The sequence below is a fragment of the Anoplophora glabripennis genome, unplaced genomic scaffold (assembly GCF_000390285.2).
Source record: "Anoplophora glabripennis isolate ALB-LARVAE unplaced genomic scaffold, Agla_2.0 scaffold5, whole genome shotgun sequence".
NCBI lineage: Eukaryota > Metazoa > Arthropoda > Insecta > Coleoptera > Cerambycidae > Anoplophora > Anoplophora glabripennis.
In genome coordinates, this window is record NW_019416525.1 from 3,091,542 (window position 1) to 3,119,209 (window position 27,668).

At 33.4% G+C, this 27,668-nt stretch overlaps 1 protein-coding gene and 1 long non-coding RNA gene across 2 annotated transcripts in view; one reads left to right on the plus strand and one right to left on the minus strand.

Moving 5' to 3' along the window:
• The window catches only part of LOC108906778 (steroid receptor seven-up, isoforms B/C), a 53,180-nt gene extending 30,871 nt beyond the window's left edge, over positions 1-22,309 (minus strand). The window contains exons 1-2 of the mRNA XM_018710137.1: positions 22,003-22,309; positions 12,956-13,105 (exon numbers count right to left, since the gene is read on the minus strand). Coding sequence (XP_018565653.1) covers positions 12,956-13,105; positions 22,003-22,309 — 457 coding nt within the window. The remainder of the gene's footprint in view (positions 1-12,955; positions 13,106-22,002) is intronic.
• A 513-nt stretch (positions 22,310-22,822) lies between these two features.
• The window catches only part of LOC108906792, a 52,792-nt gene continuing 47,946 nt past the window's right edge, over positions 22,823-27,668 (plus strand). The window contains exon 1 of the long non-coding RNA XR_001964303.2: positions 22,823-23,184. This is a non-coding gene — a long non-coding RNA (uncharacterized LOC108906792). The remainder of the gene's footprint in view (positions 23,185-27,668) is intronic.

The following is a 27,668-nucleotide window of genomic DNA, read 5'->3' on the forward strand; positions in this document are numbered from 1 at the left end:
AAGTTGAAAAAAAGGTCGGGCGACGGTGTTATTAAAAGAGATAACTGGATCCGGAGGTGATGCGGTACAACTTCGACGGCCAGCCTAAAAACGCCCGCAGTCGATCGACTATCAAGTGAACCAAGTTCATCACTATCCCCGAAGATATAACGAATAACTTACCATTTATCAAGCCACATGGTTGTCTAACATCATTTATATAAGTTGTGACGTTTGAATTAGCATTGATTGCCGTTCGGCTTTTAAATTTTTTCGACATATACATATACATATATATATATATATATGTTCATCTATCGTATTGTCATTTTAATGTCTATTACATACGGATGTGTGCCGTTGAAAAAAATACGAGAATGTAGACCAATCTGTTGTGGCCGATGGGTCCGCAGATGCGTGGATACATAATTTTACAATATCCTTTGTACCACGGACGCTACAAAGATGACACGGAGATTTTTATCGTCTTATGTAAATTTGTCGTTCCTTCTGATATACGCGAACTTACGTGATTTGGAACGGCAAATCTTATCGTTGCGTCTGCGAATTCGCTCCATATGGTACAACTCGTACAAAAAAAATGCCGAGGGAAAATGTTTTTATAGGAATACAACATCAAAGAATGAGACGATTTTGTCGTATGGACCAAGAGTTTTATTTTTTGAGATACAAGAAATATAAGTTGACTTTGGGACAGTCAATAGCGTTTTTCTCAAAAAGGGCGCATTTTTAACGATTTCAACAAGAGTACAATTTTTACGTGAAATGAAATTTTGCATAGGAAAATATAATTTGCATTGCAGAAAACACAACCTCAAAAAAGTTACGTCATTAAATGTCACTGGATAAGGTCGTAACTAGCGACCTCTAGCAGGTGGCTAAAAACTAACAATATTAACGAATTTAGCACCCTCGAAAACTTACCAGTACGAAATTTCAATATTTTATGTGTTTTTTTGGAAAAGATATAGTTAAAATTTGATTTTTTAAAATTTCTTTGACACCCTGTATCTCGATATTTTCTTACTTTTTTGATGTTCTATCAGTTCCTAAATTTTACGAAACACCCTATATATTTTAAATAATTTCAAGGGTACAAATCCACTTTATAAATTCTGAATCTATAAACAAAATTATTAGACAAAATTTATTTTCACTCAAATTTCACTCAATTTTACTCAATTTCTGTCCACGCCCGATTGAGTGAAATCTTCACTCTATTAGTATGAGTACAACTAAGTGAAACTATTCCATCAGAAATGAGTGAGTTTTACTCAAATTCGAGTTACTGCTAACTATCAATTGAGTGACTTTTGACTCTATTCTGGGTAAATAAATGCATCTGGATATGAAAAAAGGTGGGATCACTCAGTAATAAGGACATTTACTTTGATTTAGGCACAAGTGCACCAAATACAAGTTTACGTGAAGAATTTATTTAAGGAGTACCTATATTTGAGTGAATTCAGTTTTAGTTTAAATATAATCGCAAATGAGTAAAATGATCAAAGTGCCCAATATTGAGTGGAAATGTACTCAATAATTTCACTAAATGGATTCTCTTCGAACCTTTATTGCTTTCACTCACAGCGATTTTTTACAGTGTAATAGTTGAATTTAGTGAAAAAGTCAACTCTTAATTGGTTTTACATAGGTACTAAAAATAGAGTCGAAAGCCACTCACATGATAGTTATCAGAAACCCGGATTTGAGTAAAATTCACTCATTTCTGTTTCAATAATTTCACTTTCGTTGTACTCATATTAATAAGAGTGGATATTTCACTCAATCGGGTGCAGACAGATACGTTATTGAGTGAAATTGAGTGACATTTTTTTACGCTCAAAGAAATACCCATTTTTGTACAAACATCGGTCTTAATAGTCGCAATTAAGAACGTTGAATTTGTTTTTGATGAAAAACTAACGCGCAAACAAAACGAAAACAAATAAACGAGTATTTCACACAAATCTTTTTTATAAAAAAAAATATGTATTAACAATTTCATGTTTTGAGCTGTAAACCGACAATTGTATGTGCTGCAATTAGTTTCTCGGCGTAAATACCCGCCCGTAATCATGTTTGGTTTTAGACAAAACACGAGATCTTCCTAGTGGGAGAGTTAAAAACGAGAAAATGCGATTAGAACGTGGCCAAGTGAGCATGGCTATTTAATAAAACGTCCATCACGGTATGATTCAGTTATTTGAAAGCTTAGTTGTGGAGCATAGAGCATACCCGTGGTTGATGGGTTCGTACCGTCAGTGGTCTGTGGCTTGTGCTCTCTGGTCGGTACTCGCTGGGTCTCGGTAGAGGCTACAGGGTCAGGGTCAGCTAAGGTCATTTCCCACGATAACCGCATTCAGCATAGCAACCTAAGTCTTCGGAATTATAATACATGTACAGGGCGATCGGGCAAACCGTTAGCTAAACAATAACATATTTTACGGACGGACCCGATGGAAATTTGTGATTTATCCTCGTTTCCAGTTTCGTAAACATACACGCTTTTTAAATGTCAGTAAAGCGATAGCCGCGGTCGCTTTACCAAGGCTTAAAATAAATAACAAGTGAAGAAAACGTAAACAAATCTATATTTTATGTTATCAGTGGCTCTGTAAGGATGTTTCTATGAACATTTCGTGATTTTTATTTTACTACGATTCGCAATAATATACGATTTTAATTAAATTTTAGATGTAACATCTTAATTAAATTTAATGATTAACTAATATTTATATATGCTTAAATATCTCGAGAATGGTTGTAATTGCCGATATTCTTCATATGGACATATGTCCTGAATGTCTTAACTTTTGAACTACAGGGTGCTAAAGTTTTATGAAACAACATTTTTTTGTAACTCTGGTATTACCCTAGATATTTTTTCAAATTTGGTACACGCCTTCTATTCATCGAGATGCATTTTCTGATGTACAAACAATTTTATTATTTTAGCCAGTGGTGTCTGTACAGGTTTTGTATTGAATATTTTTGAAGAAAAATATGTTACGCCACTGCTTTTTCTAAAAATAAAAATCATTTTTATCCTCATTCCTTTCTGAGCCAATGTGGTCTTCAATTTTTTTCGTTTGACGAACGGTTTTCGACTTACTTTTCGATATACAGGATGTTAAATAATTTACGCAAATATATATTTTTTGATATTTTATCTAGACTGACGTAACGAAATTATATGTCAACCAAGAACCTCACACTTGCACTTGAACGCACTTGATTCCTGATTGTGTTTCAAAGAAACAATATCCTTCACTTGCAATGAAAATGGAAATGTCAATTGTTCAAGACTATATTTTAATGAAGGAATTAGTGAATTTAAAATGGTAGTTATTTTGACCTTGAAACCTGTGGCGTAGGTCAAATCCAAGCCATCTACTTTCTAATTCAAAATCCTAAAAACGTATTTGTCGAGCTATTAAAAAATTAATGAGTGACCTCCAAATAATCTGCAAGGACATACAGAAAACATTTCCTGACCCCATAATCGGGCGTAAAATTTGTCACTCAGTCGATTGTTGGCGTAAAAATAGTGTTGCATTTAATATTTTCAAGTTGACTTTGACTCAACCTTGAAACTTAAGATCAAGGTAAAATCCAAGGTCGCCAACATATTTTAATGAAGGAATTAGTGAATTTAAAATGGTAGTTATTTTGACCTTGAAACCTGTGGCGTAGGTCAAATCCAAGCCATCTACTTTCTAATTCAAAATCCTAAAAACGTTTTTGTCGAGCTATTCAAAAATTAATGAGTTTGACCTCCAAATAACCTCCAAGGACATACAGGAAAAATTTCCTGACCCCATAATCGGCCGTAAAATTTGTCACTCTATCGATTGTCGGCGTAAAAATAGTGTTGCATTTAATATTTTCAAGTTGACTGACCTGACCTTGAAAATTAAGATAGAGGTAAAATCCAAGGTCATTGTTTTCTTGATACCCTACAACTTTTATCTAAAACTTCTTAATCCTATACATAAACAGCAAACTTTTAGAAAAAATGACATCTTGAATGAATCTAAACATGCTTACCGCACAACTAGCACACGCGCGGTAAAACCACACCGGGTGATCACATGATTAATCTTTCAGATACAATGTCATCAATTTATTTTTTAACTTTTGATAACAGAAAAACTCTTTTTCCTTTGAAGATAATAGTTATAGAGTAGTATTTATTGAAATGTATCACAAACTTATTTTAGATTTAAAAATATTATAAATATGACTCGCTTTCCAAACAATTTTTCTTCTTCGAAACACAGTTGGGAATCAAAAGTTGAGTGAATTTAAAAAATATTCAGGGGCGTCGAATTTCTGGGGTTATTAATTTTACTGAAATTTTCTTATTTTGATGCAATAATTTTCGACGTCCAGCACAATTATTGGACGCATTTGACTTTTCATCGTCATTTTGGACCTGCCTAGGTGCTTTGGCCTACGGTGTCCATAAAGTCAGAAAACGTTGCTCGTAAATCGAATGTGGCCGGCAATAAAAATTCTTACCAATTCCGTCGCAATTTTCTAGTTGCACTTCATTAGCGGTAGGTAGTTTCGACGATTTGGCGCGCACACTTGTGAAATTTATCGTGTAGATCCGAGATTGGGGCTTGTTTTAATTTCATGCATATTATCGCCGATGAGGTACCCCGAGATCGGTAGCACCGACACAGCTCCCTTCTGTGCGCGGCTTTTCCTCCGGCCGAGCAACAGAACTAATTTTAGTAATTTAATGAGTCATTTCCCATTTATTTTCTTCCTTTTTAAAATTTTGTAAACCGCAGATTTTTCATTTTCTTACGTCGTTAAAGACCCTGCACAATCTCAAAAACAAAAGACGGTTTCATAGAACAAAGTCGTCCCACTTTTACCCACTAAATTTTTTTGAATTAGTAAAAAAAACAAAAAAATTTAAATTTATTGTTATTCAATCCGTCAATCGGGCCATTTTAGGCACATTAATACTAATAAACATATGCATATCTTAACGCCCTTATATTCCCCAATTTAAGTAACGTAGGTCTTATTAAACACGGGAATTAAAACGACGTTAATCTTTTTTTAAGTTATCTATTCGTGGGTCCGCATGAGGGCTCGTTACTAGCGTTGGCTCTCAATTGCTTCAGACAATGGCCTCTCGGCTTGCGGTTGTTTTATTTTGTTTAGATATACCTGAGATCTGTCAAAGCACAACATAACTTGACCCGAAGCTGTGCCACACTCTCACTCTATCTCTCTCTCTCTCTCTCTCTCTCTCTCTCTCTCTCTCTCTCTGGACCCCTCACGTGCCAGAAGTGTTAAAAAGGCACTGCGCCACATGCTCTCGTAACGTTCCTTCTTTATTTACCGACACGAGATGTTGCCTTGATGTAATGTGATTTGTACCAGTCGAGCCCGCTCAGGAGCGCGGGTGTTCGTTTAAGATCGCCCTTTGCGTGAAACAAAAAAATTACCCAATTTCAGGTATTAACAGTTACATTTGGCAACTCCGCGTGTTGAATAATATTGGTGGGAAAATAGTGTTTTGATGCCAGTTACATTTAATTTTTCATAAAAACGTACACTTTTTTAAATAGTCGAAAATATACCGTTGTTTGTGGAAAACGCAACTGACTGAAACCTAACCTCAAACTGGAAACCTAACCTAAAAAAAACTGGAAATATAATCGAAAACTAATAATACTGCTGCATCTCTCTCTATCTATCTCAGAAACAAATCCACAACACTGAAAAAAAAAGTATTTGGATCAAACGAGCAGATAGTTTTAAATGGAATTATTTGCCGTAAATGTTATTTTATTCTACTCAAATGTATATACTTTCGTCAAACTATGTGAAATATTTGCTGTAATCTATGATTTTTCTTAGAATTCATACTGTTTGTGAATATATACAATTTAATTCAAATCTTTTATAGTTTTGAAATTTATTATCTCGGACTTTAGCTACAATATCTCTTACAGTTCATCATAACTACAAATATATTTGTTTCAAAACTACCAGTTCCTTAAAATATATATGCGTGTATATTTAAAATTTAGTATTAATGTTAGGAATTATTCAAGACAAATATAGCATATTTATAATCAAACTTATGTTTTCTTGAAAGAAAATTGTAGCAGGTCACAGAATGGCGTAGGTGGAAAGTAGCACTATAGATGGAGCCACTTACGCTNATTAGATCAAAAGTTATAAACAGAAGAAGTTTATTTATGACTTTTGAATTAAACATTTATAAACTGCGTTATTATTACCAGAACGTTTTGGCATCGCATCCTCTCATTCCTTATCACTGTCTAATAACTCACACCAAATTTGGGATCGGTAAGTTAAATAGTTTACATGTTATGGCCTTATAAACAAATTAACTAATTATTAGTCTGGACGATCCCGAGCATCTTCCACAATCGCACTGATTTTTTTCATGGTAGATTTCATAATATTTTCTAGCTTATACAGGGTGTTACAGAAAAACAACTAAGCAATAATAGACTTATCTGTCATCAGAAACTGTCATTTTATTTTTAATATTTGAAATATTAGTTACCGTTTGTAAAAAAATGGATGAATATTCAAGTCCCATCAGAAGAACAGTCTCCCATTCAACTGAGATTTTCGGTAAAACGATACACTATACCGATTTTCAACAAGTATACCTTTTTTATGTAGAATTGTCCACGGATTCTAAAAATGAATCCCAAATGATTATTAGGTCATTGACGTAGAAGTTGGGGTAAAAAAAAATCCCGCTTTACTACCCATTCCTACGCCACTGACCTACAAAAATTTGTAAATTTTGCAGTAAATTATGCACACGTGCAAATGTTAACGGTGAGACTTAGACCCTGCTTTATAAGGCGATTCTGAATTATTTATAGAGTTCTATTTGTGGTTAAAGTTTGATTCACTCGAACTGAAACACCCTGTATATAAACGTGCGATACCTTAAAATCAAATGTTGTACATTTGAATCAACAATTTTTTTCTGCGTGTAGACCCATTGTTCTATTATATCTTGAATTTATGACTTCATGTTTCAAAACACCCCGTATCCCGTACGTTATTTCAGAAAGAAAAATTGGCGACTTTGGCAGCGCTATTGCAAAATAAACGAAATCGTGTTGTAAAAAATATGACCCTGAACAAAACAGTTGTACGAATAATATTTTTTTTTTTTTTTCTAATTGTGAAGAGAAACATATTTAAACATTATCTTGGGATTATTCTCGAAAATGGCGCCTCTCATGTAACTAAAACTCGCCGTAGTAACAGCGTTCGGCTTAGTTATCTTATTTATTTGCCAACCGCGACGAGCAACGTCGTCGAACCTACATACTTTCTCCGTCTTTGACATATTTGTGTCACATTCTAAAAAAAAACACCTCCCACAAATATCCTCGGATGGATTTACATTTTTCACGCTCAAGAAATCTGCTTAAGATGAACAACGTGTCATTTATTCTCCGATTGCCCAATTTCAGTAGTTTCCAACGAAATTCATTTTAATTTAAACAATACTGGTCTTCTAAGACAAAGAGAATTTTGTTTCAAATTTTTAATGGATGAATCCGAAAAAAAATTCTGATTGCTTGGCACTTCATTTCTTCGTATTTTCTTTATGGATAAGTTTCAGGGATTTCACCGATCATTGCCCGAAGGCATAGGGTCGACCCTAGGACGTAGTACTGAAATATTACAAGCACATTCTCAGAATGGACACTATAATTAAATTAATGAAGTGTATACCTAGTTTATATAAGTCCGACTGTTTTGTCTAACGCTTCCGCTGTAATATTACAAGTTTCTTCGAAATTCTTTGTAGCATGACAAGTTCTATATTCATTGTCCCATCCGACATATAGGGTGTACGATGTGTAACAAAATAGACAAAGATTCGTATATGTATATTTTTAAAATAAACGTATTTAGATTTATGTACAAATTCCTGAAAAAATATCTATTTAAGGTCAATTCAAATCTATTTCATCAATATTCATCGATCTACTTCCGGTTCTATTGTAATTACTTTTTCGACTAACCTTCCAAACCTTAATCGGCTTTAATTAAGGTACAGGACGTTTGTGTGAATATCCGACTCCGGCGAGTAAGTGTACTGATCTAGCAGACACCCTGTAAGTGACACTAACGCTTCAACCTCTCCTCCAGTATAATGTAACCCCACTTTTTGTCGCGCACTTCGCACAATTTTTACTTACCATCTCATTTCGGCTCGGGTTATTGTTCCTAGCGTCTTTATAACAAGGCTCTATGTGCTAATTGTGATGTTTGAATTTTTTTACTCGCCTTAGTATCCATTTTTCTCCCGCCGTTAAATTATCGTAATGGCCCGTGAAGATTCGAGGTTTTAAAAACGTACACGAATATTCGTTGCGAAAGTGAAGGTGAGATTTAAATAAACAATAATTTATTCAACGATAATTCGTGTATCTATAAGGAACGTTTGAATACCTTTCGCGCAAATAACTATGTATATATGTATATAGAATTGCATTTGCATCTACAATACATTTAAAACCGGTTGCAGGTCATAGTTTGTTGGCGTTACGCTATAATTTATACTGTTTTTTATTAATAAGTTTTCTTCATATTGCGCCAAACACATATATTATTAGTTATTTAAAAATATGTTGATTAAAATTATTGAAATATGCGTACAGGCGCTTTGAAAAGCGAATAAACACGACCTTACATTACATTAGGCCAGTAATGGTCATTATGAGTTTCTCAGAATGCCTTTTGGTCACCAAAATGTGCCTTAGAAGCTCCAACGAACCACGAATCATGTTCTATCAGGTTTACCTAATCGATGTCTAGTTTACATCAATGAAATAATAATATTCAACGTCCTTACAAGTACACTGACAGCATAAGATTAACTTTTGACAGATTTAGGCTTAATTTAAAAACACGGACAAATCAAAGTTTTTGAAACAAACACAAGTATTGACGGACTGTGGGGTCTGTCTCCAGTGAATTTGTCGACTAGAATATGTCGTCACATGCCTCCTTCTTCCCTGGGGGTCTTCAATTATGCCTTATATATTCAAAAGGTTAGTGAAATATCGATCGATTTAGCCAGTGGATAGACATTGAGAAAATTCATTCTCAAAAGGTGCGAATTTCTCAGAATGCCTTTTGGTTTCAAAAATCCTCCTTCAATGTTCCAATTAACCACAAATCTAGTATACATATTATTTTCAACATCATTAGGAGAACACACTGAGAGCATAGGGTTAACTTTTGATAGATTCAGGCATAATTTAAAAATATATTGAGTTGAATCAGAATTTTTGAAACAAACACAAATATTGTCTTCGAAATATCATGAATTTTTGAAGGGTTAATGAAATATAGACGCGTTGAAACATATCCGGGTTGCTATAATTGCTCCTGCGGGTAAATATTCGGTCGTTCGAATTACAGGAAGAAAGGCAATGCAAATTTTGTTTTGTGTCGCCTTAAATCGCATTTCGTATGCCAGTCTCACATTCTCATAAGCCGGGGCCCCAATGTTTTCCCACGAAAAAAGAATACTAGACCAGATTTGAATAAAGATCCCTTAACGTGCCCTTATCCTGATTTACATAATATTTACTGGACACTGGTCATCCATATACGTTACCCCAAGACGTAAGGTGTCTATATGCGAATAGGAACCCTTCAGAAACAAGTTTCATTTTTGCTACCTGACTCCAGTACGGGCATATGCGTCTCGTTTTACGGGGTATTACAGCGTTTAACCGAATACAAAAGATACTGAAACGTTACACGTAGGTACCCTTGATACTACCAGCAGTGAATATTATTTAAGCAAACGTAAAAACGCATTTTTTTTATTATGACCCTGATTATACGCCACTGGTTCTAGTGTTAAACCATTTTCTGGTAATGCAACAGAACACAATAATTTATCGATTTGATATTTCTTTTTATAAGTTCAACATCCAAAGACGATAATTGGCGTATTTCCGCTTAGAACAAAACTGATGATTCTCGGACAAATATTGTCTGAAGAGTTAATAAAAAAGAACACTTTGAATGTTTTACCGTCATAATAATAAATTAGGTACACTTGTTGAGAATACCGGAAATATCTCACAAACTAACACTAATTTATGGTTCTGATAAACAATTCGTCTGATTAATAGCGAAATTATTAATGAACCGAAAGGGTTGACATAGCCGGTCTCGCGTAAGGTCAAAAGGTCACGTGTAAGAAATTTATTCGATCGCATTCTCTTAAAAGCAGTGACGTAAAATAAAGTGGATAAAGAAAGTTTGTTTTAGAAACCGTAAGATGCGAAATCTGCTCGGTACAATATAGGAAATTGATACAATGTTAACTTTGTGTAGCTATAAATATATATGCTGTAACTCAAGTAGCCATTTTGATTTCGATTTTAAGTAAACATATCTTGAAAACGTGGAACAGTTATCATATGGTCCACTTATAAATAGAAATCTTACCCTAAAATAATTAAAGAAATACCTATATTTACTCCCATCGCTCATTTATCTGAATTTTAAGTTGAAACAAGTTCTCGAAATGCTCTGAAAAATGGTCAATAAAACCGTAGTTATTTCCTTTACTGCAGTATAAATAAATATAGCGCTATTGCCTCGATAATAAAATAGATTAATTTTATGTTCTATGGCATAAAAACTAATAACAAGACTACTATGTCCTTATCTGTTAAATGACGAACTAATGAACTTTGGTACTTATCTTTAAGTCTGAGCTAATTCTTTTAATGGATTTCTAAGGAAGCGTACCATTATCGGCTTGGATAGAACGACTCGCAAATCTTTGCAAAATGTGGCAAAACCAACAATTCACATGAAAAAGAGGTAGTAAAGTAAATTTGCATTGTATTCATAATTCCCATTAATGTAAATTTACGTTCGTATTACAGATATAAATACATAATTTCCCTTATAAATAAAACATTACAGTGGATATTTATCATAGAAGTAGATTACATTTTCAGTTGTAAAATTCAAATTGTAATATGTAATTTAGAACTTATTTGGTTTTTAAGTCAAGATAACCATTTATTCGCGTTCATTTGTAATAAAATACCATCAATATCTGGTTTAATTTCACTATTGTGTAATTTTACCTCCAATTATATACAACAGTTATTTTGTAAATTTGCCAGACATTGTCAAGTCGTGTACTTTAAGTGTAAAATTCTACCAAGAGAAATGTAATTTTACAGACACTTTACAATGTAATTGTAAATTCACAGTTCAATGGAAATTTCAAAGTATTGCTGTCAATAAGTCCTTTATTTTAATTATTGTACTTTTACTATGTATTTTCTTCCTGTGTCGTATTTTTTAAATTTTTTGGAAATATATACATTAATTACTATTAAAAATAAAAAATTGAAGTGATTATATACCTTTCCGTAAGTTTATTGTAATTTCGCTGTAATTTTACACTACTGTAGTTAGCTTTTTACAGAATTAGTTGCTGGACAATTAAAGTTTATGATAACCGTTTATTTTATATTGGAAATAGTTACCTTTTCTATTTGTAAAATTCAAACTGTAATATGTAATTTATAATGTATTCTGTCTTTAAGTCAAGACAACCATTTACAACGATTAATGTCTGATTTAATTTCACTATTCTAGCACTTTTATTGTAATTTTACGTCCAGTTATATACGCAATTGTAATTTTACAATAAAATTACATCTTTTTGAATAATGTAATTTTACTTTAAAGTTAGTACTCTATTTGAATGATTGTAATTTTGCTGTTCTTTCCTCTTGATTCGCATTTTTTTAGATTTTTGGGAAATAAGGTTTCAGTTAAGTAGCGATGAAAATATTTTTGTAAGAATAGTTATTATACCTCACCGACCTCTCGGGAGATAGGGAAAAGATCGCCCTGTGGTCACATATAAATCAGCTATTTGAATAGAATAAACATAGGGGAGATATAGAAAAATAAAAGATACGGTCGAATCGGTAACGTGATTGACCATTTATCGACATCTTGGGGTAAATATAGGTAGCAGAAAGAGTGTAACGATACGATAGGAACAAATTTAAATATTTTCCCATATACTGACCGGCAATACCGCCACGTATTCGACCATTAATCTCAAGTCAGTTGTTAATGTATGCAAGTGGTAAACGATCTTTTAGGTACGGCTACGGCCCTTTGTTAGGCCTTACGGTCAAGTATTTGTATATTAAATCGATCAATCATCTACAAGAATAGGGTTCTGGTTTGCTATTCTACGACCGCTATACATACATAAGCCTAAATATTTTCTTTCCCTGGCTTATACAGATTTTTAAAAAGATACATCACTAAATGCCCGGCTCACATGAAATTCAAATTCCGCAGGAGCCTACAGGATGGCTTCCTCGCAATACTATTTCACAAAAAAAACCGTAAAATATTCCTTTCATAAAGAGTTTTTACCGTGGGCCAGCGCACTCACAGTGAACATCGCGTGTAATGGAGTTCGTGAATATTTTCGCTACAGTTTCGAATAAAAATAATTTGCTCCTGATACGTGATTTATTTCTTCAAAGGAACCCCCCGGCTATTGGTCTCGTACAGATATGTTTCCATTTATGACGTGGATGTAAACTTTTTATCAGTATTGGAATAATTACAATTTAAAAGCGTAATTAAACCATGTCGATATTGTAAGCAAAATCTTGTTTACTGTTTTTTTTTAACAAGATAATAATTTCAGGCAGAAACCGATAACCTTTGGGCCTCTCTCGTATCAACAGCGAGAAAACACTTAAAAAAAAATAATAACTACATGCAATTATGTAATGAACTGACGGAAATAAAGGCAACAAGTTTCTGGTATTTTCAGGCTAACGTACTGTATATCCAAAAATACCATACTTACTATTATGAGCGGGATAGAGTTGTTTATTACCTTCTCGTCGCATGCCCATTTTCATGCATTTTTTTAATCGACAGTACTGGCACTGGTTCCTATGGTGTTGGTCTATGGGGCAATTCCTGCTACCCCTACACGAGTACGTTAAATTCCTTCGGACACTTCTCTTAAAAAATGACTTGCAACCTGAAACATCAATAAAAACAGTTAGATCTCCACTCTATAGGATCACAAGTATTAAGTGAGAATGCTTAGTCAGCGTTTTTGGATTTTGAGCTCTCGGATCTTGTAACGCACATCGAGATCGGGTTTTCATTCGAAGATAAGGCGCTTCAGACTATTCAACGGCCGACGCGTTTGTTACTTTACCGTTTTTATAAATATTCTCGATTTTGCGCCAAGAAGGAAGATAGAAAACGTCAAATTACAGTTTTTTACACATATCTCAAAATTTATGGAAAAGTGTGGAAAAAGTTCGAAACTATAGCAAAATTTAACATAGCCGCACTAGGCGACTGGGCAATAAATCTCAGTTGTTGATAAATTGCCTAGCAGTGCAGTGCAGCAATGCGGAATTTGTTGTGATTCAGGTAATTTTAATTCATTATAGGCATCTTCTATTAATCATTCATATTATATTCATATTTTGTTTACTAATATTATCACAAAATGGCATTTTGGAGACCTTTTGAAACGGAACAAAGCGAAATTTACCACCAATATAATAAAATTGTTTGAGGTCATAAATAATTGAAATATGTTGTTGGCCAAATGAACATATGTTATAATAGAAATTTTCTACACATTATATACAAATTATTATAATTTTTTACCTTTAGCAGAAAACTTTTTTAGGGACGCCTATGAAACTCATTAAATTTTATTGCCAGGCGTTTTTATACACGTTCAACTGACTTCGGAAAGACGATTTAATTTGACGATGGATATATTCATAAAAAATTTGGAATGTTATTTTTGTGAACATATGCTATAGATATATGTTTTAACAAAAATATCTTAATTCAATACATTTTTTTTATCAAAATAGCTTTGCTTGATTTTAAAACGATTAATTTGCATTGTTTTTTTTTCTAAAGTAAAACTAATTTTTTATTTACTAATGGGAACATGATTCTAAGCAAATTATATATGTTCACTATTAATTTAAGAAAAATATTAATCTTTTGTGCTATGGAAGAATGTGAAAAATACCAGATTCCAGTTTTTCCACACTTCAAAATTTATGGGAATAATATTCCAAACTGTAGTGAAATTTTGCAAAACTTGCTTCATTGTAATATCTCTTTAAATAACCGAAATACTATTATATCAAAGTAAACACTTTTTCTATCAACTTCAATAAATTTCTTAATAAATTCAAATTTTGCATAAATATAAAACGATTAATTAAAAAAAATTATTATTCCGTGGTATAGAGGAAGACATAATATGCCAAATTTCAGTTTTTTCTACCCAGATAAAAATTTTGAAAAAATAATAGAAACTACAATAAAATTCTGCAAAACGGCTTTAATTTAAATGTCCCTGGCCGATGCAAGTGTTAATATATCTCATTTTGAACATACTGTACATAATATTTAATTGTAAGATACCGAATGATATTAAATACATAAAAAATTTGGAATATAATTTTTTAATGTAGATTTATACTTGGTGTCAACCTAAAATAAGTTTAATTAAAATGTCTTGGTTTTGCAACCCAATAATTGTAAAAACGTTTTTTCTATCAGTTTCAATATATTTTTTTGATAAAATAAAGTTTTGTATAATAACTTTAAAACGATTATTTTGTGTAAATACCTACAGGTTATGCCATGAGAAAAAACGTACATTTCGTATTATGGAGAAAAACAATAATTACAGTTCTTATCGCAAGTTTATGAAAACTTTTCGAAAAATATTCGAAACCGTGGTAAATTTTTGCAAAGCATTAAAAACGGAACGAATTTTCGTGCCGATACAGGCGTTATTCTGATTACTTTTGGTCGGGCCGATGTTTATTCAGGCCGGTAAGTTAGTTTTTTACGAAAAAGATTAGTGAATTAATGGCGGTAATACTTTGCCTGTCATACATGTCTCATCTTTATAGTTTTATTGCCGAAATGTTTTTATAAAGGCTCATTTTTCTTCCGAGGTCCCCAAGGGGTTGTCAAATTCTCAACCGTAGGGGCCGGTAACGACGTCTAGATTTTTTAACATTTCGCCTTTGTGAACGGAACTCGACCGGCGTGTTCTATTATTTTATATTATATAATTCCATAGATTCAACTTTCGAGGGTGTTCAACTGAATAAGGTGTGTCTCTTTTCGCAGTAATACCCATTTAGAAGCCCTTGTGGAATTTATACCACTCTTTTCGCATCCACCATTGTCCTAATCCCGATAAGAAAGGTTTCTTGCACTATAAGATTTCTCATATACAATTACTTCTAAGTCAATCAAATATTAAATCGCGTGGCTTAATGTTATCGCCACAAATTAAATTAAAGTCAACGACTCTGATGTTAATCTATGATTTTACTCGCCGTGATTTACAAGAGACCAGCTTCTCGTTAAATATGCAGATTATTCAACTTTAATTTATTTAAATGTAACTTTCTTATATTTACAGTTCTCAAATATTGTGATCGGCCCGGTATGTTAATTAATTCCATTAATATTTAACTAACTATATAAATTTAAATAAGTTCAGTCCATTTTTAGCCGCATTTTTAGGCAAATCCGACTCCACTAATACATTCATAAAATATAAACGCAAATAACTGCGCGAGAGGCGCAATATGTGACGAAACTCCTGCAGAAATCTGTATTTTTTTCGTTGTTTCGAGGTGCGTTTGTCTTTGATCTTTTAACTAATGACAATACGATTCGTGTCATGGGAAGCGGATAAATTTTACATTATTATGGTAATTATCAGAATAAGATAGATTCCACAGAAATGATTCCATTTTATTAATAATATTAATTGTTTTATTGACATACCTAAAAGAAGTAGACTATTTTTGTATATAGTTGAACATGTATAAAAACGCCTAGCAATAAGATTTAATGGGTTTCATAGGCGTCCCTAAAAAAGTTTTCTGCCAAAGGTAAAAAATTATAATAATTTGTATATAATTGGAATAACCAATAGAAGGTGCCTACAATAAATTAAAATTACCCGAATTACACCAAATTCCGCGTTGCTGCATTGCACTGCTAGGCCGTATGTTGACAACTATTTGTGCCGCGTTTGTCCGCGCGCCCATTCTCCAACTGGGTGACCAGATCTGCGTATGGGTGTGGCTAAATAAATATGGGAACAGGTTTTTCAAATATTTCAATGTCGAGTTGCTGCGTCAGCGACCGAAGCTGGTACATACTGCCAACCTCTTGGTTCTACAATTGAGATCGGAAAGACTATATCTACCACAAAAATACACACAATGACGCGGTATAATTTGTTTTAAGTTCGTATTAACTTTAATTATCATAATTGGTGGCTGATATGATCTCGTAGTAATTTCTCATCAGATACTGCACTCAGCCAAGCTAATGAAGGCATTTAAAAAGTATAGTAAAAGTGTGGTAAATGTGATATCTCCTTACTGTTAATTTGGAGAGTCTAGAAGAAACCGGAAAAAGGGTGAAATGACCATTCAATCTGGGCTGGAAAAGGACGTAATTATACGCGTTTCGAACTGCGAAACGTATTCAGCGAAACCAAAAACCAGGTGTACATTTTAACAATAATAATTACAATAGTAGACGTTCCGTTGAATGGACGGACCCTTTGCGAGTCGAAGTGAAGCAAAGCAAAGGCTTAGGACTGGAACAGGGATCGAGGATAATAATTTTTTAAGTTAACATTAACAGTTTTACAAAAAAAAAAAACCGTATCGTATTTTAAATAACTAAGAAGCGTTTAACAATGGCTTTTTCCAGGCGATATGGTTAAAAGTAAACAATGCAAAATCCACACATCGGATATTAATATGTCACTGGTTAGTGGCGAAATTCCTGAATATAAAGAATACATAAACACGGGAGTGAGGATTCGAAAATTTACATACTGAATATGTATGAGAGCACTCATAGGGGGTTATAGTTATTTTGGTGCTGCCCGAGGGTACGGACAGATCACCGCTTATGCCTTAACAGGTGTTATGTCGACCAGAAAAATGGCTATTAATTTTTTTCACTTTGCGATATGTTAATCACGACAGATTCACCCAAAATACAATACCGAACTTAACAGGGAAAATATCATTAACTGATTGTTAATAAATAAATGACCATATTTTAATAAATATTTTTCTGAGCGTATAGGCTTATTTTGAATTAAAAAAAAAACATTATTGAGGCAATTCCTGTTTAAATGACCTATTACACGCCATTTTTCCATTAACAGGCAAACACAGATATGTCGTATTCTTAATGAAAAGTACTGTCATTATGTTAATTGCTAATTAATGGAGTGTTAAGTGCCTCCAATAACGCTTAGCAGCCAAATTAAAACAAAGTATAAATTATAACTGAAGCTGAAATATATTTCAGAGAACCTAGGCTGTTCTGTTTAAAAAATATTACATTAATTTTTATTAAATTTGCTATAAATATTTTGCTCAGTGTATAGGCATTTTAATGAAGTGTGTAGGGAGGGGGAAAATGTAAATTCACTGCGATTTTAAGCCAAAGTATGGAACAATGTTGTTTTTTTAATTATCTCCAATAATGTTTAGCAGCTGAAGTATATTTTAGGAACAGAAATATGCTATGATTCACAATAAAAGTAAATATTTCAGTAACAGTCGCAAGTATTTTGAGTGGGAGTGAGGTTAATTTTCACACACATTCTTCTGCCAAATAAAGTTGGTTACATTAATTTTTAATTTAGTCCTAATGTTTTATCGCTAAAGAAGGGTATATGGACATTGTTCAACAATTTTACATCTTCGCCATATTCGTATTTATTTTATTTAAACATTTTTCTCCGTGTATAAACCTAATGACCGTCAGAAGAAAAAAAAAAGTAATTGGGATAAAAGTAATTTCAGAAATAATTGCAGTTGTTTTATGCAAAAGTATAGATCACTTTTAAATAATAAAAAAGCACACGTTCTGCCTAAAAAATAAAATTTTTACACTAATTTTTAATAAATCTTGCCCAAATGTTCTATTATTAAATTTACAATAAATCAGGGCATATGGTAATCGTTGAACAACTTTGTAGCAGCAGCAAACTTGTATTTATTTAATTTAAACATTTTTCTCGGCGTATAGGTACATTATAGGGACTATAAAAAGCGAAAAAAAATCTAAGTACCTGCAATTTTAAGACAAACAAAAAGTATAATAAAATTATTACAATTGTTAATTTCTGTTTAAATAAGCTGTATTTGACACGCCATTTTCGCATTAACCAAGAATAGACAGATTTGTGGAATTGTTAATAAAAATACTGGCGTTATGTTAATTGCTACTCAAAGAAGTGTTACGTATTTTCAATAATGTTTAGAAGCGTTTTTGAAGCTTTTGCTATACAAATAAATGACAAATCGTTGACAAATTGCCTAGCAGTGCAGTGCAGCAATGTGGAATTTGGTGTGATTCAGGTAATTTTAATTTATTATGGGCACCTTCTATTAATCATTCATATTACAATTGCGAAAGGGCGAAATAATATTATTACAACATGTCATTTTGGAGACCTTTTGAAACGGAACAAAACGAAATTTACCATCAATATAATAAAATTGTTTAAGGACATAAATATCTTTAGCAGAAAACTTTTTTTAAGGACGGCTATGAAACTCTTAAATTTTTAAATTTTATTGTTAGGCGTTTTTTTACATGTTCAACTGACTTCGGAAAGACTACAATGAAACTGGAAATTATAATTTAAATTTAATATCAAGAACTTAATATTCGAAGCATAATATTCTCCGTCTTATGTCGCATTTTCTGTTCCATTAAACGATTATTAAATAGACGATAAGGATATTTAGCGTAGTAGTGATGACGAGGTGAATTCACTCGTCTCGAGATATCTCACAAATGAATTAGGCATTGTTGATAGGTGGAATTCGACGTCGCGTCGATACAAAGAATTGTCATTTATATTATTCATGAGCGCACCTGCCTTAATGTCTTTTTCCGTTATTAATAATAATACGCGGGTCTTTTTTCAGTGGAAAAATTAGACAAAACAATTTTACCGGACGCATTGACAATGTACGAATTGTTTCCAGATTTACGTAATTGTCTGGCGGGCACTAGAGCGTGGCCACGTAAAAAAATCGGGGATAACAGACGTCGATGTTCCGGTGGATGGGTTTTACAGTACAACTTCTCTAGTGGGAACTGATTTTTTTAACGTACGGTTACGACGAGCTGCCGCTGACCGATTTACCGCACAAGCTCCCGTCAAATTGTGGATGGAAAAATTTAAAGTAGTTGGGCGCCCATAAAGAGAAGAATCACTACGTTTTTTTCGCGGAAAAAATTACAAAAAGTAGGTGCTAAGGCGTCAATAAAATTAAAAAAAATGTACTTAATAGTTTATAGACATTTAAATTAATTAATTTGAATTGTCCGTATACGTTTTTAGAAATAAGTCAACTTTTAAGTTAAATGAAAACACATCATAACAATAGCACTCGACGATATAAGACATTTCACTTCCCTTTCTATAAAGTGTGTTGTGATTCAGGTTTAAAAGTTTTTAATAAACTGATTTCTGAAATAAATAATTTTATATTTCTAAAAAAAACGGCTGCAAAAATATTTAATTGGTAAATGTATTTTACACTTTAAATAATTGTTTGTCTCCCAAAGTGCCTAAAAAAATAAAATTTAGAATAGGTAGTTTTAATTATTTTAAAAAATCGAGACTATTCCTATAAAATGTCTGTGTCTAAGGAAAATAATCTTTATTATTCATTTTTATTATTTTACGTTTTTATTAAGTTTGAAGCACGTAATATTAAAAACATTTTGAAAATTCGAACATTTTTAAATAATTTTGCAGAAACATTGATCTAATTCGTATACAGGGCGCCCCGATTCGTAGGTGTGCAAGCCAAATATTTTTTATTAAATAGGCGCATATTTGTCTACATTATTTTGGGAACAACTTTGTATTGGGGATTTGTTTATGTAAAATACAATAACACCGTCCAAAATACTCTGTAAATATTTTTAATTCGCTTTTAAGGTTCAAAAATGCAATAATTCCTCGTGTTTTTCATTTGCTTCAATGTTTTTATTATTTTATGATCTTAATGTCGAAAAATTTACACTTTTCTTGCAAAATTTTCAGTAACTGAAATAAATCACAGTAGGCCAAGACGAGAGGGGTACAACAACATGATACTAGGTCTACTGAATAAAGGAAACATAGTAGTAACTGAGGATATGATCACAGGACCTTTTCTCCAAATTTTGACAAGTACTATCAGGGCTCAAAGTTTGTTACACTGCGTTTTGAGGAAAAAAGTATTTAGGAATAGGTCAGGAAGTATTGACAAAAAAACTATTATAATTTGTAGACGTTTTGTCGCATTACACCTCAGGACCCAACAGTTAAAATATTTTTCATTTTGTAAAAAGTACAATAAAATGTTAATCAACCATGTCAATCAAAATTGCTCAACTTTATATTTTGTCTTATACGAAAAAGAAAAATGTTTTAACTGTAGGTAGAGTCCTGAAGATGTAATAGAAACCGACGAAAAAAATTATGTTTACCGTAGTTGAATTTTATTCGACTCCACTAGTTTTGATAGTACATCGACGGTTAAGATTTTTAACACTCTTTCTAATAAAGAATAAATTTTAAACTGACCTAGTAGTAAAAAAGAATATGTTTAGAAAAGTTTGTTGAACTAACATCCCTTATACATAATAAGGAATCCAGTGCAGTAGAGAAATGTAGTTTTTAAGAGGTATTTTTTAATAGGAAATTACAATTATAGTGAAATTTTATTTGGATTGAAATAGTAGTATGTTACGCTTATTTTAACATCCTTAAAATATCTAAAAATTGAACCGATTTTTTTTAATGAAAAAATATATTTCGAAAAGCACGCTATGAGGGGACATTTTTGTACATGATAAGAATCCAGTGCAGTAGAGCAATGTAGTTTTAAAACGGTGCCTTACAACTGGAAATTGATATTTTTGCGATACGGGTGACGTAAATAATACGGTTTTCTAGCTTTGTTTTAAAATTTTAATATATCAACAAATTCAACATAGTTAAATTTTATTTAAATTCTAGCATTAATAGTACCTACTAGTACATCGACGTTTTTAACACGCTTTCTAATAAAAAATCATTTCAAACTGATCTGTGAGTGAAATATCCAGTGCAGTAGGGAAATGTAGTTTTAAAAAGTAGCTTATAAATGGAAAAAAAATTAAGATATCAACAAATTCAACATACTTAAATTTTATTTGCATTCTAGCTCTAATAGTACTAGTACATCGGAGTTTTTAACACTCTTTCTAATAAAAAATAAATTTTAAGCTGGTCTTTTAGTAAAAAAAGAGGGAACACACGATAAGAATCCAGTGCAGTACAGAAATGTGGTGTTTAAGAGGTACCTAATAAATGGAAATTATAATAATACCTTCGAGTGCGTAAATTAATAATTGTGTTACGCAGGACGTAAATAATTGTTTTATCGCTTTGTGTAAAATTGTATGATTTCAACAAACTCATTGTGGTTAAATTTTGTTTGACTCGAGCCACCAGCTTTGATAGGACATCGGCGTTTAAAGTTTTTAACACTCTTTCTAATAAAAAATCATTTCAAACTGATCCGTGAGTGAAATGTCCAGTGCAGTAGAGAAATTTAGTTTTTAAGAGGTACTCTGTAATGTGGATATTATAGTATGCCTTGAGTACATATTGTGATACAGGGGACGTAAATAATACTGTTCATAGTTTCAAAAAAAATTGTGGGACATTAAATTTTAATTCTAGTAGTTCTGGCCGTTCGGAGACGTACTAATTGAGTGGAGATGTGCGTCTAAAATGATAAGTCGGTTCCAAGGTGTAGTAAACGGGACAATACGTACCTTCACACGTGAACTGGCCGTAGTGTTTGCCAGAGCTCTTGTCCCCGCACACAACGCACTCGATGTTCTGGTTCTTATCGGCACTGTTGGCACTGTTCTGCGAGTTCTGCGAGGGTGTCTGGCGGTTGATGAGCGCTATATCGGGATTTTCGATAGTAATAGGGTTAATGTTCGTGGGCAGCGGGTTCAAATTACCCGACCCGACGGTCGGTGGCAGGGGGTTGAGGCCATTAGGCAAAGAGTTCAGGCTGGTGGGTATCGGGTTCACGAGCGAGGACTCACGCCAGGAGCTTGCCACCAGAGCCATGGCTAGGTCTGGCTGCGGCCTAGTTAGGTGCTCCACGTCCACGGAAAGATAACCTCACCGCACACGCACTGCACACTCTCACACCGACATCACGTCAACCTCGACACCGGGTTCAAGACACTACCCGACTCCTGCACTCTGAACCTGTATCGCACTTGGAGACTTTGGGCGAGTTCGATTCCAGCCGGAGCACGTATCTTCACATTGGAGGTGATAGGTCAACCCCACGACACACTCTAGCCTCTACTAGTGACCTTTCGGTCTCGGGCCCGACACTGACTTGGCCTGGGCGGTCCGGGGAGGTTCTTGGTTCACACGTGGGTCACGATAGGCCACGGGGCGTTCCCGGCGCTGTGGTGGGGGCGCCTCGCCGCCGGGCAGGCGAGGACTCCGAGCGAGCGCAAAACGGGGAACGCGCCGAACTACACGACCCGGCGCCCGATGCCGGAGACCCGAGACCGCAGACCGCAGACCGGTCCGCCGAGGCCCAGACCCCGGCGCATCAAATAAAGAGGAATGAATCCAAACACCGAGCCTCCTGCCTCTGGTCTGTAACAATTCACTAGAACGGCCCTGGCCGCTGGCCACCGCGCGGACCACCACGTGCTCTCTCTCTGCCGCCGCATCGCCACCGAGCTCCCGTTCCTGTTTAATTGTTATTGTTCTTGCGATTTGCGATGGGACATCGGCAGTCCACAAGTGTGCGCCCGCATATCTCAACAGTGCATGCATCTGCCAATCAACACTATTCTCGCTAGTGTATTGCGGAATTCATTCAGAAAGTGGAAAACCGCCATTTACAGTGCGACCTAGCTCTAGCTTTGTGACGGTCTTATACAGGGTGCCGCACAATATTCTGTGTCTGTTATGCCATCGTACGTAATTTTTTATTATTAATTTCTCGACCATTAACCCGATCATCCACCACTAAAATTTAAAAAATCGCATTAAAAACCATTCCATTATTACAAACTCACGTTTATTAAGACGTGGAAAATTACAATTGTAAAATTAAATTCAAGCACAATTGTATGTATATACATATAACTTTCGTAATACATAACACGTTTGTACAGTGTGTCAAAGCCTACTTTTTATTTTTTTTCCCAGTATCAAATTATTTATTTAAAATCTGACTACGCCACTGAATCCCGCGCCTCCTCAATGCGGTTCGTACCGAATTTCGTGAATAAAATAAAAAACCATAAATGTGCAGTCCCACATTAAAAAATTAAATCTAATATTGTGGTTCAATTCTTGTATTCATGGCTTATTTTGTTAAATATAATCACTTTTCATTATATATTTATTTTATAAAAGAAACAAAGAACCTTAAAAATTAATTTTACAATGAACAATTAACATTTTCTCTAGGAATTTTATACATAACTCATTGAAAGGTGCAAAATCCAGTGGTGTAGTCGGATTTTAAATTAAAAAATAAATTTGTCGTTAAATATCTTTTTGACAAAGGTATTTCCCTTTGAAATGAGTCACACTGTATAACAGCTGTGGTCTTAAATTTTCTAAATTTTAATCATTCAAACAGGCCTCAAGAAATTTAATCCTATCAGATAAGTTGTTTAAATGGTCATATGCCTTCATATTTCAAAAAAACAAAATTACGGTTTCAATTAAAACAAGAATATCTGCTTAAATCATAAAATTTAATATCCTTGTGGCGTTTTAGTGTCCTATTTTAAAAAGGACGTGTTTGTTTTCTTATTTTGTCACAATCCGCTGTGAAAAACTCCGCAGCCAAGACTTGTTATTAATTTTACTTCAAGGCCATTAATTACACATAATCATAATATAATCAAAATTATTCCATAAATCAATTATTATTCAAATATTGACGCTGTATATATTGAAATCAAGTAGTGATAGATATACATGGTGTACCAGAAACGAGTGCCAAACATCAATTATTAGCCATACTCATACTTAACAAATTGCTAGTAGACATTGATTTTGTATTTGTTATACAATTAAAACGGAGGTGAAATTGTGAAAGCATAAAATGTTTTAATAATCACAAATTTAGTGACAAAAATAAACCTTGAAGACGTTGTTTTATTGTACACAAGCAAATTGAGTGAAACTTCACTCATATGACACTCATTAATGTATTCATTTCTGTCCACTCATGATTGAGTGAAATATGAGTATAATAGCAATTTTATGATAGAAAGCATGAACATAGAAGAAAAATTAAGTGTTAATAAGCTAATATAAATCAAATGTATCTATTATTGAGTTAATTTTTACTCAGAGTTTATTATGGTGAAAATTTAAATTGAACACGCTAAAACAGAGTTTTTTCCAAAAACCTTCATCATTTATACAATTAAAACAGAGGTAGGTGAAAATGTGAAAACTATAAAATGTTTTAATAATCACAATTTAGTGACAAAAATAAACTTTGAAGCCGTTGTTTTCTTGTACACAAACAGTTACACTGTAAAACAAATGGAGTGAAATTTCACTCATACCATAATCAATAATGTATTAATTTCTGTCCACTCATGGTTGAGTGAAATATGAGTATAATAGCAATTTTATGATTGTAAGCATGAACACAAAAGAACAATCAGGGGTTAATAAGCTAATATTTATCAAATTTAACTATTATTGAGTTAATTTTTACTCCGAGTTTAAATTGTACACACTAAAACTGAGTTTTTTCCAAACAGTGACACAAATAAACTTTGAAGACGTTTTCTTGTACACAAACATTTACACTGTAAAAGATATTGAGTGAAATTTCACTCATACCGCACTCATTAATGTATTAATTTCTGTCCACTCATGATTGACTGAAATATGAGTGTAATAGCAATTTTATAATTGAAAGCATGAACATAGAAGAACACTTAAGGGTTAATAAGCAAATATGAATCAAATTTAACTATTATTGATTGATATAATTTTTACTCAGAGTTTATTATGGTGAGAAAGTAACAAAAATAAACTTTGAAACCGTTGTTTTCTTGCACACAAACATTGAAACTGTAAAACTTTAGTGAAATTTCAGTCAAACCACACTCAATAATGTACTAATTTCTGTCCACTCATGAATGAGTGAAATATGAGTGTAATAGCAATTTTATGATTGAAAGTATGAGCATATAATAACAATTAAGTTAATAAGCTAATATGAATCAAATTGGAATATTATTGAGTTAATTTTTACTCAGAGTGAAATTAATTAGGCGCCATATTTAATTTTTTGTCGATTAATTTGACGTTCGTAGTTAAAAAACTTAATTTTCAATGTCCAGTAAAATTATTTGCTTGTGACTTATAAAAAATGCAATGAAGTTATATTCAAAAGTATTACTGTAAAAGTTATATATTCACCAATTTTCTAAAATAGTTAATTCAAAGAAAAATTAGTTAATAATCAAAGAATCATATACTTATTGAACTTGCACTCAACTAGCGGATTTAACAAAACCTAAATTTTGAGTTAAGGAATCTGTTATACTTACACACATGCTAACGGATTATCCTGTATATGTTAATAAAAATCTGTTCTTAAATGCACATTTCTCATATAAACGGGTACCTAAAAGAAAAATGACAAGAAAATCCTATTATTTTCAACCAAATGCTGTGCGGTTCACTAGACCTATTTTTTGCAGCACCCTGTATATTTAAACGGTGAAAAAACGAGTTATATATTTTTTAATAAACTAGTCAGAAAAATTAAAGGATAAAAAATATATGATGTCCTAAATTTTTTGGTGATTTTCACAAGGCTATAACTTGGCGAAAAATCGTCCTAGAGCAATAAAAAATCAATCAAACTGAAGCTTGAAGCTTGTAGTTTCAGGATCTGAAAGTCAAAAATTTTTTACATTAACCACCTTTGAGAAATCGTAAGAGATCAAGCGGAAAAAAATATCGAAATTTTTGCTTCCCTTTCGAAAGGTCCACGGGCTTCAATTTTTTTTTTGACAGTCCCACCTGTCAGCTCTGTCCAAGAGCTTCATACGATGATTTGTCGCTGAATTATAGTCCTTCAAAGCAAAAAATGACTTTTTTGGCTTTGATAAACAAAAATTTTGAAAATTCTTCTCCCCTGGATTTCTTGTATTTTCTTAAATGTGGCCAACGATAAAGAATTTTTATTTTTAGATCCTGAACCTACAAATTTCATGCTTCAATTTCTTTTTTTTTTTTCGCCAAGTTACTGCCTTTTGAAAATCACCTAAAAATTTAACATGTTTCTTATCCTTTAATTTTTGCGACTAGTGTATTTCAAACCTTTCGACATAATGTATAGACCAGAATCGTAACGCGTATATTTCTGTTGCGGATCTTGTCTGCTGGCTGCTCCAGTGTTATTGGTTTTCGGCTAACAACGAGTGGAAGCTCATAAAGTCTATTGTCGGTTGGGTTCCGTTGTTTGGGTTTCATGTACTGTGTAAAATCACGCCTCTATAAAAGGCTCCTAACGTGATATTAAGAATTATGTTTTATTAGTAGGGAGACAAATTACCCATCCATCTTTAATACTAATAATTTTGTGAATCCAGCCGCGAAACGTGAATACAATTTAACGCGAAGCTCTGATGAAGAGCCGCCGTTCTCTATTCCGTTCGATTGCGCGAAATAAAGTAAAAATTCCCTTGTATTTACTACTCGGTACATTTGATACGCTGCAAAAAATTTGGAATGTTTTGTACGTTAAGTGCAATGTTTACCGATGTTTCAAACAGAAACAGTGCCAAAAACTAGTTAAATCGACCCACTTATGTATTCATTGTTATTACAGACTAAGGGCAAACAATTTTGTTGCGTTCACAATAGCAGATAAGGCCCCCATTCCCATATAAAATACGAAGAAATGGGTTTGACACTAGCGGCATCTAGGGCGTTATTCAGCTAAGGGTTTAACTAGGTCTAGGAGTGCCCCCCCATAATTTGTTTTGTATATTTTAATGACAAAGGGATTATTACGTACTCTTAATGTATCAGGTGACCGAAGATACAAAGGGCGGATTTCATGGCCTTAGACCCGCAGCCCTTTAGCAGTTTCCCTCCTCCTTACCCTGCCGCCGCCACGTTTTACTGATGTTTTGCTAATCTTCGGCTTTACGAGTGGCGAGATTAGGTGTTTTACTTATTATTCTGGCCGAGGCAGGTCGACATCTCGTGCGATCTAATAGAAAGGAGCGAGATAAAGGAGTCAGGTCAAAATTGTACCACAAAAAAGTCCTAACACGCGCCGGCACGGTTAATAGATTTATTAATGTAAACTAAGCCGTACTTCATACACTATTTGAGAGATCAGGTAGTGCCGCAGATAAATCTCACCCTTGATGGTTGGAACATTGATGGAGGTTTTACTAAT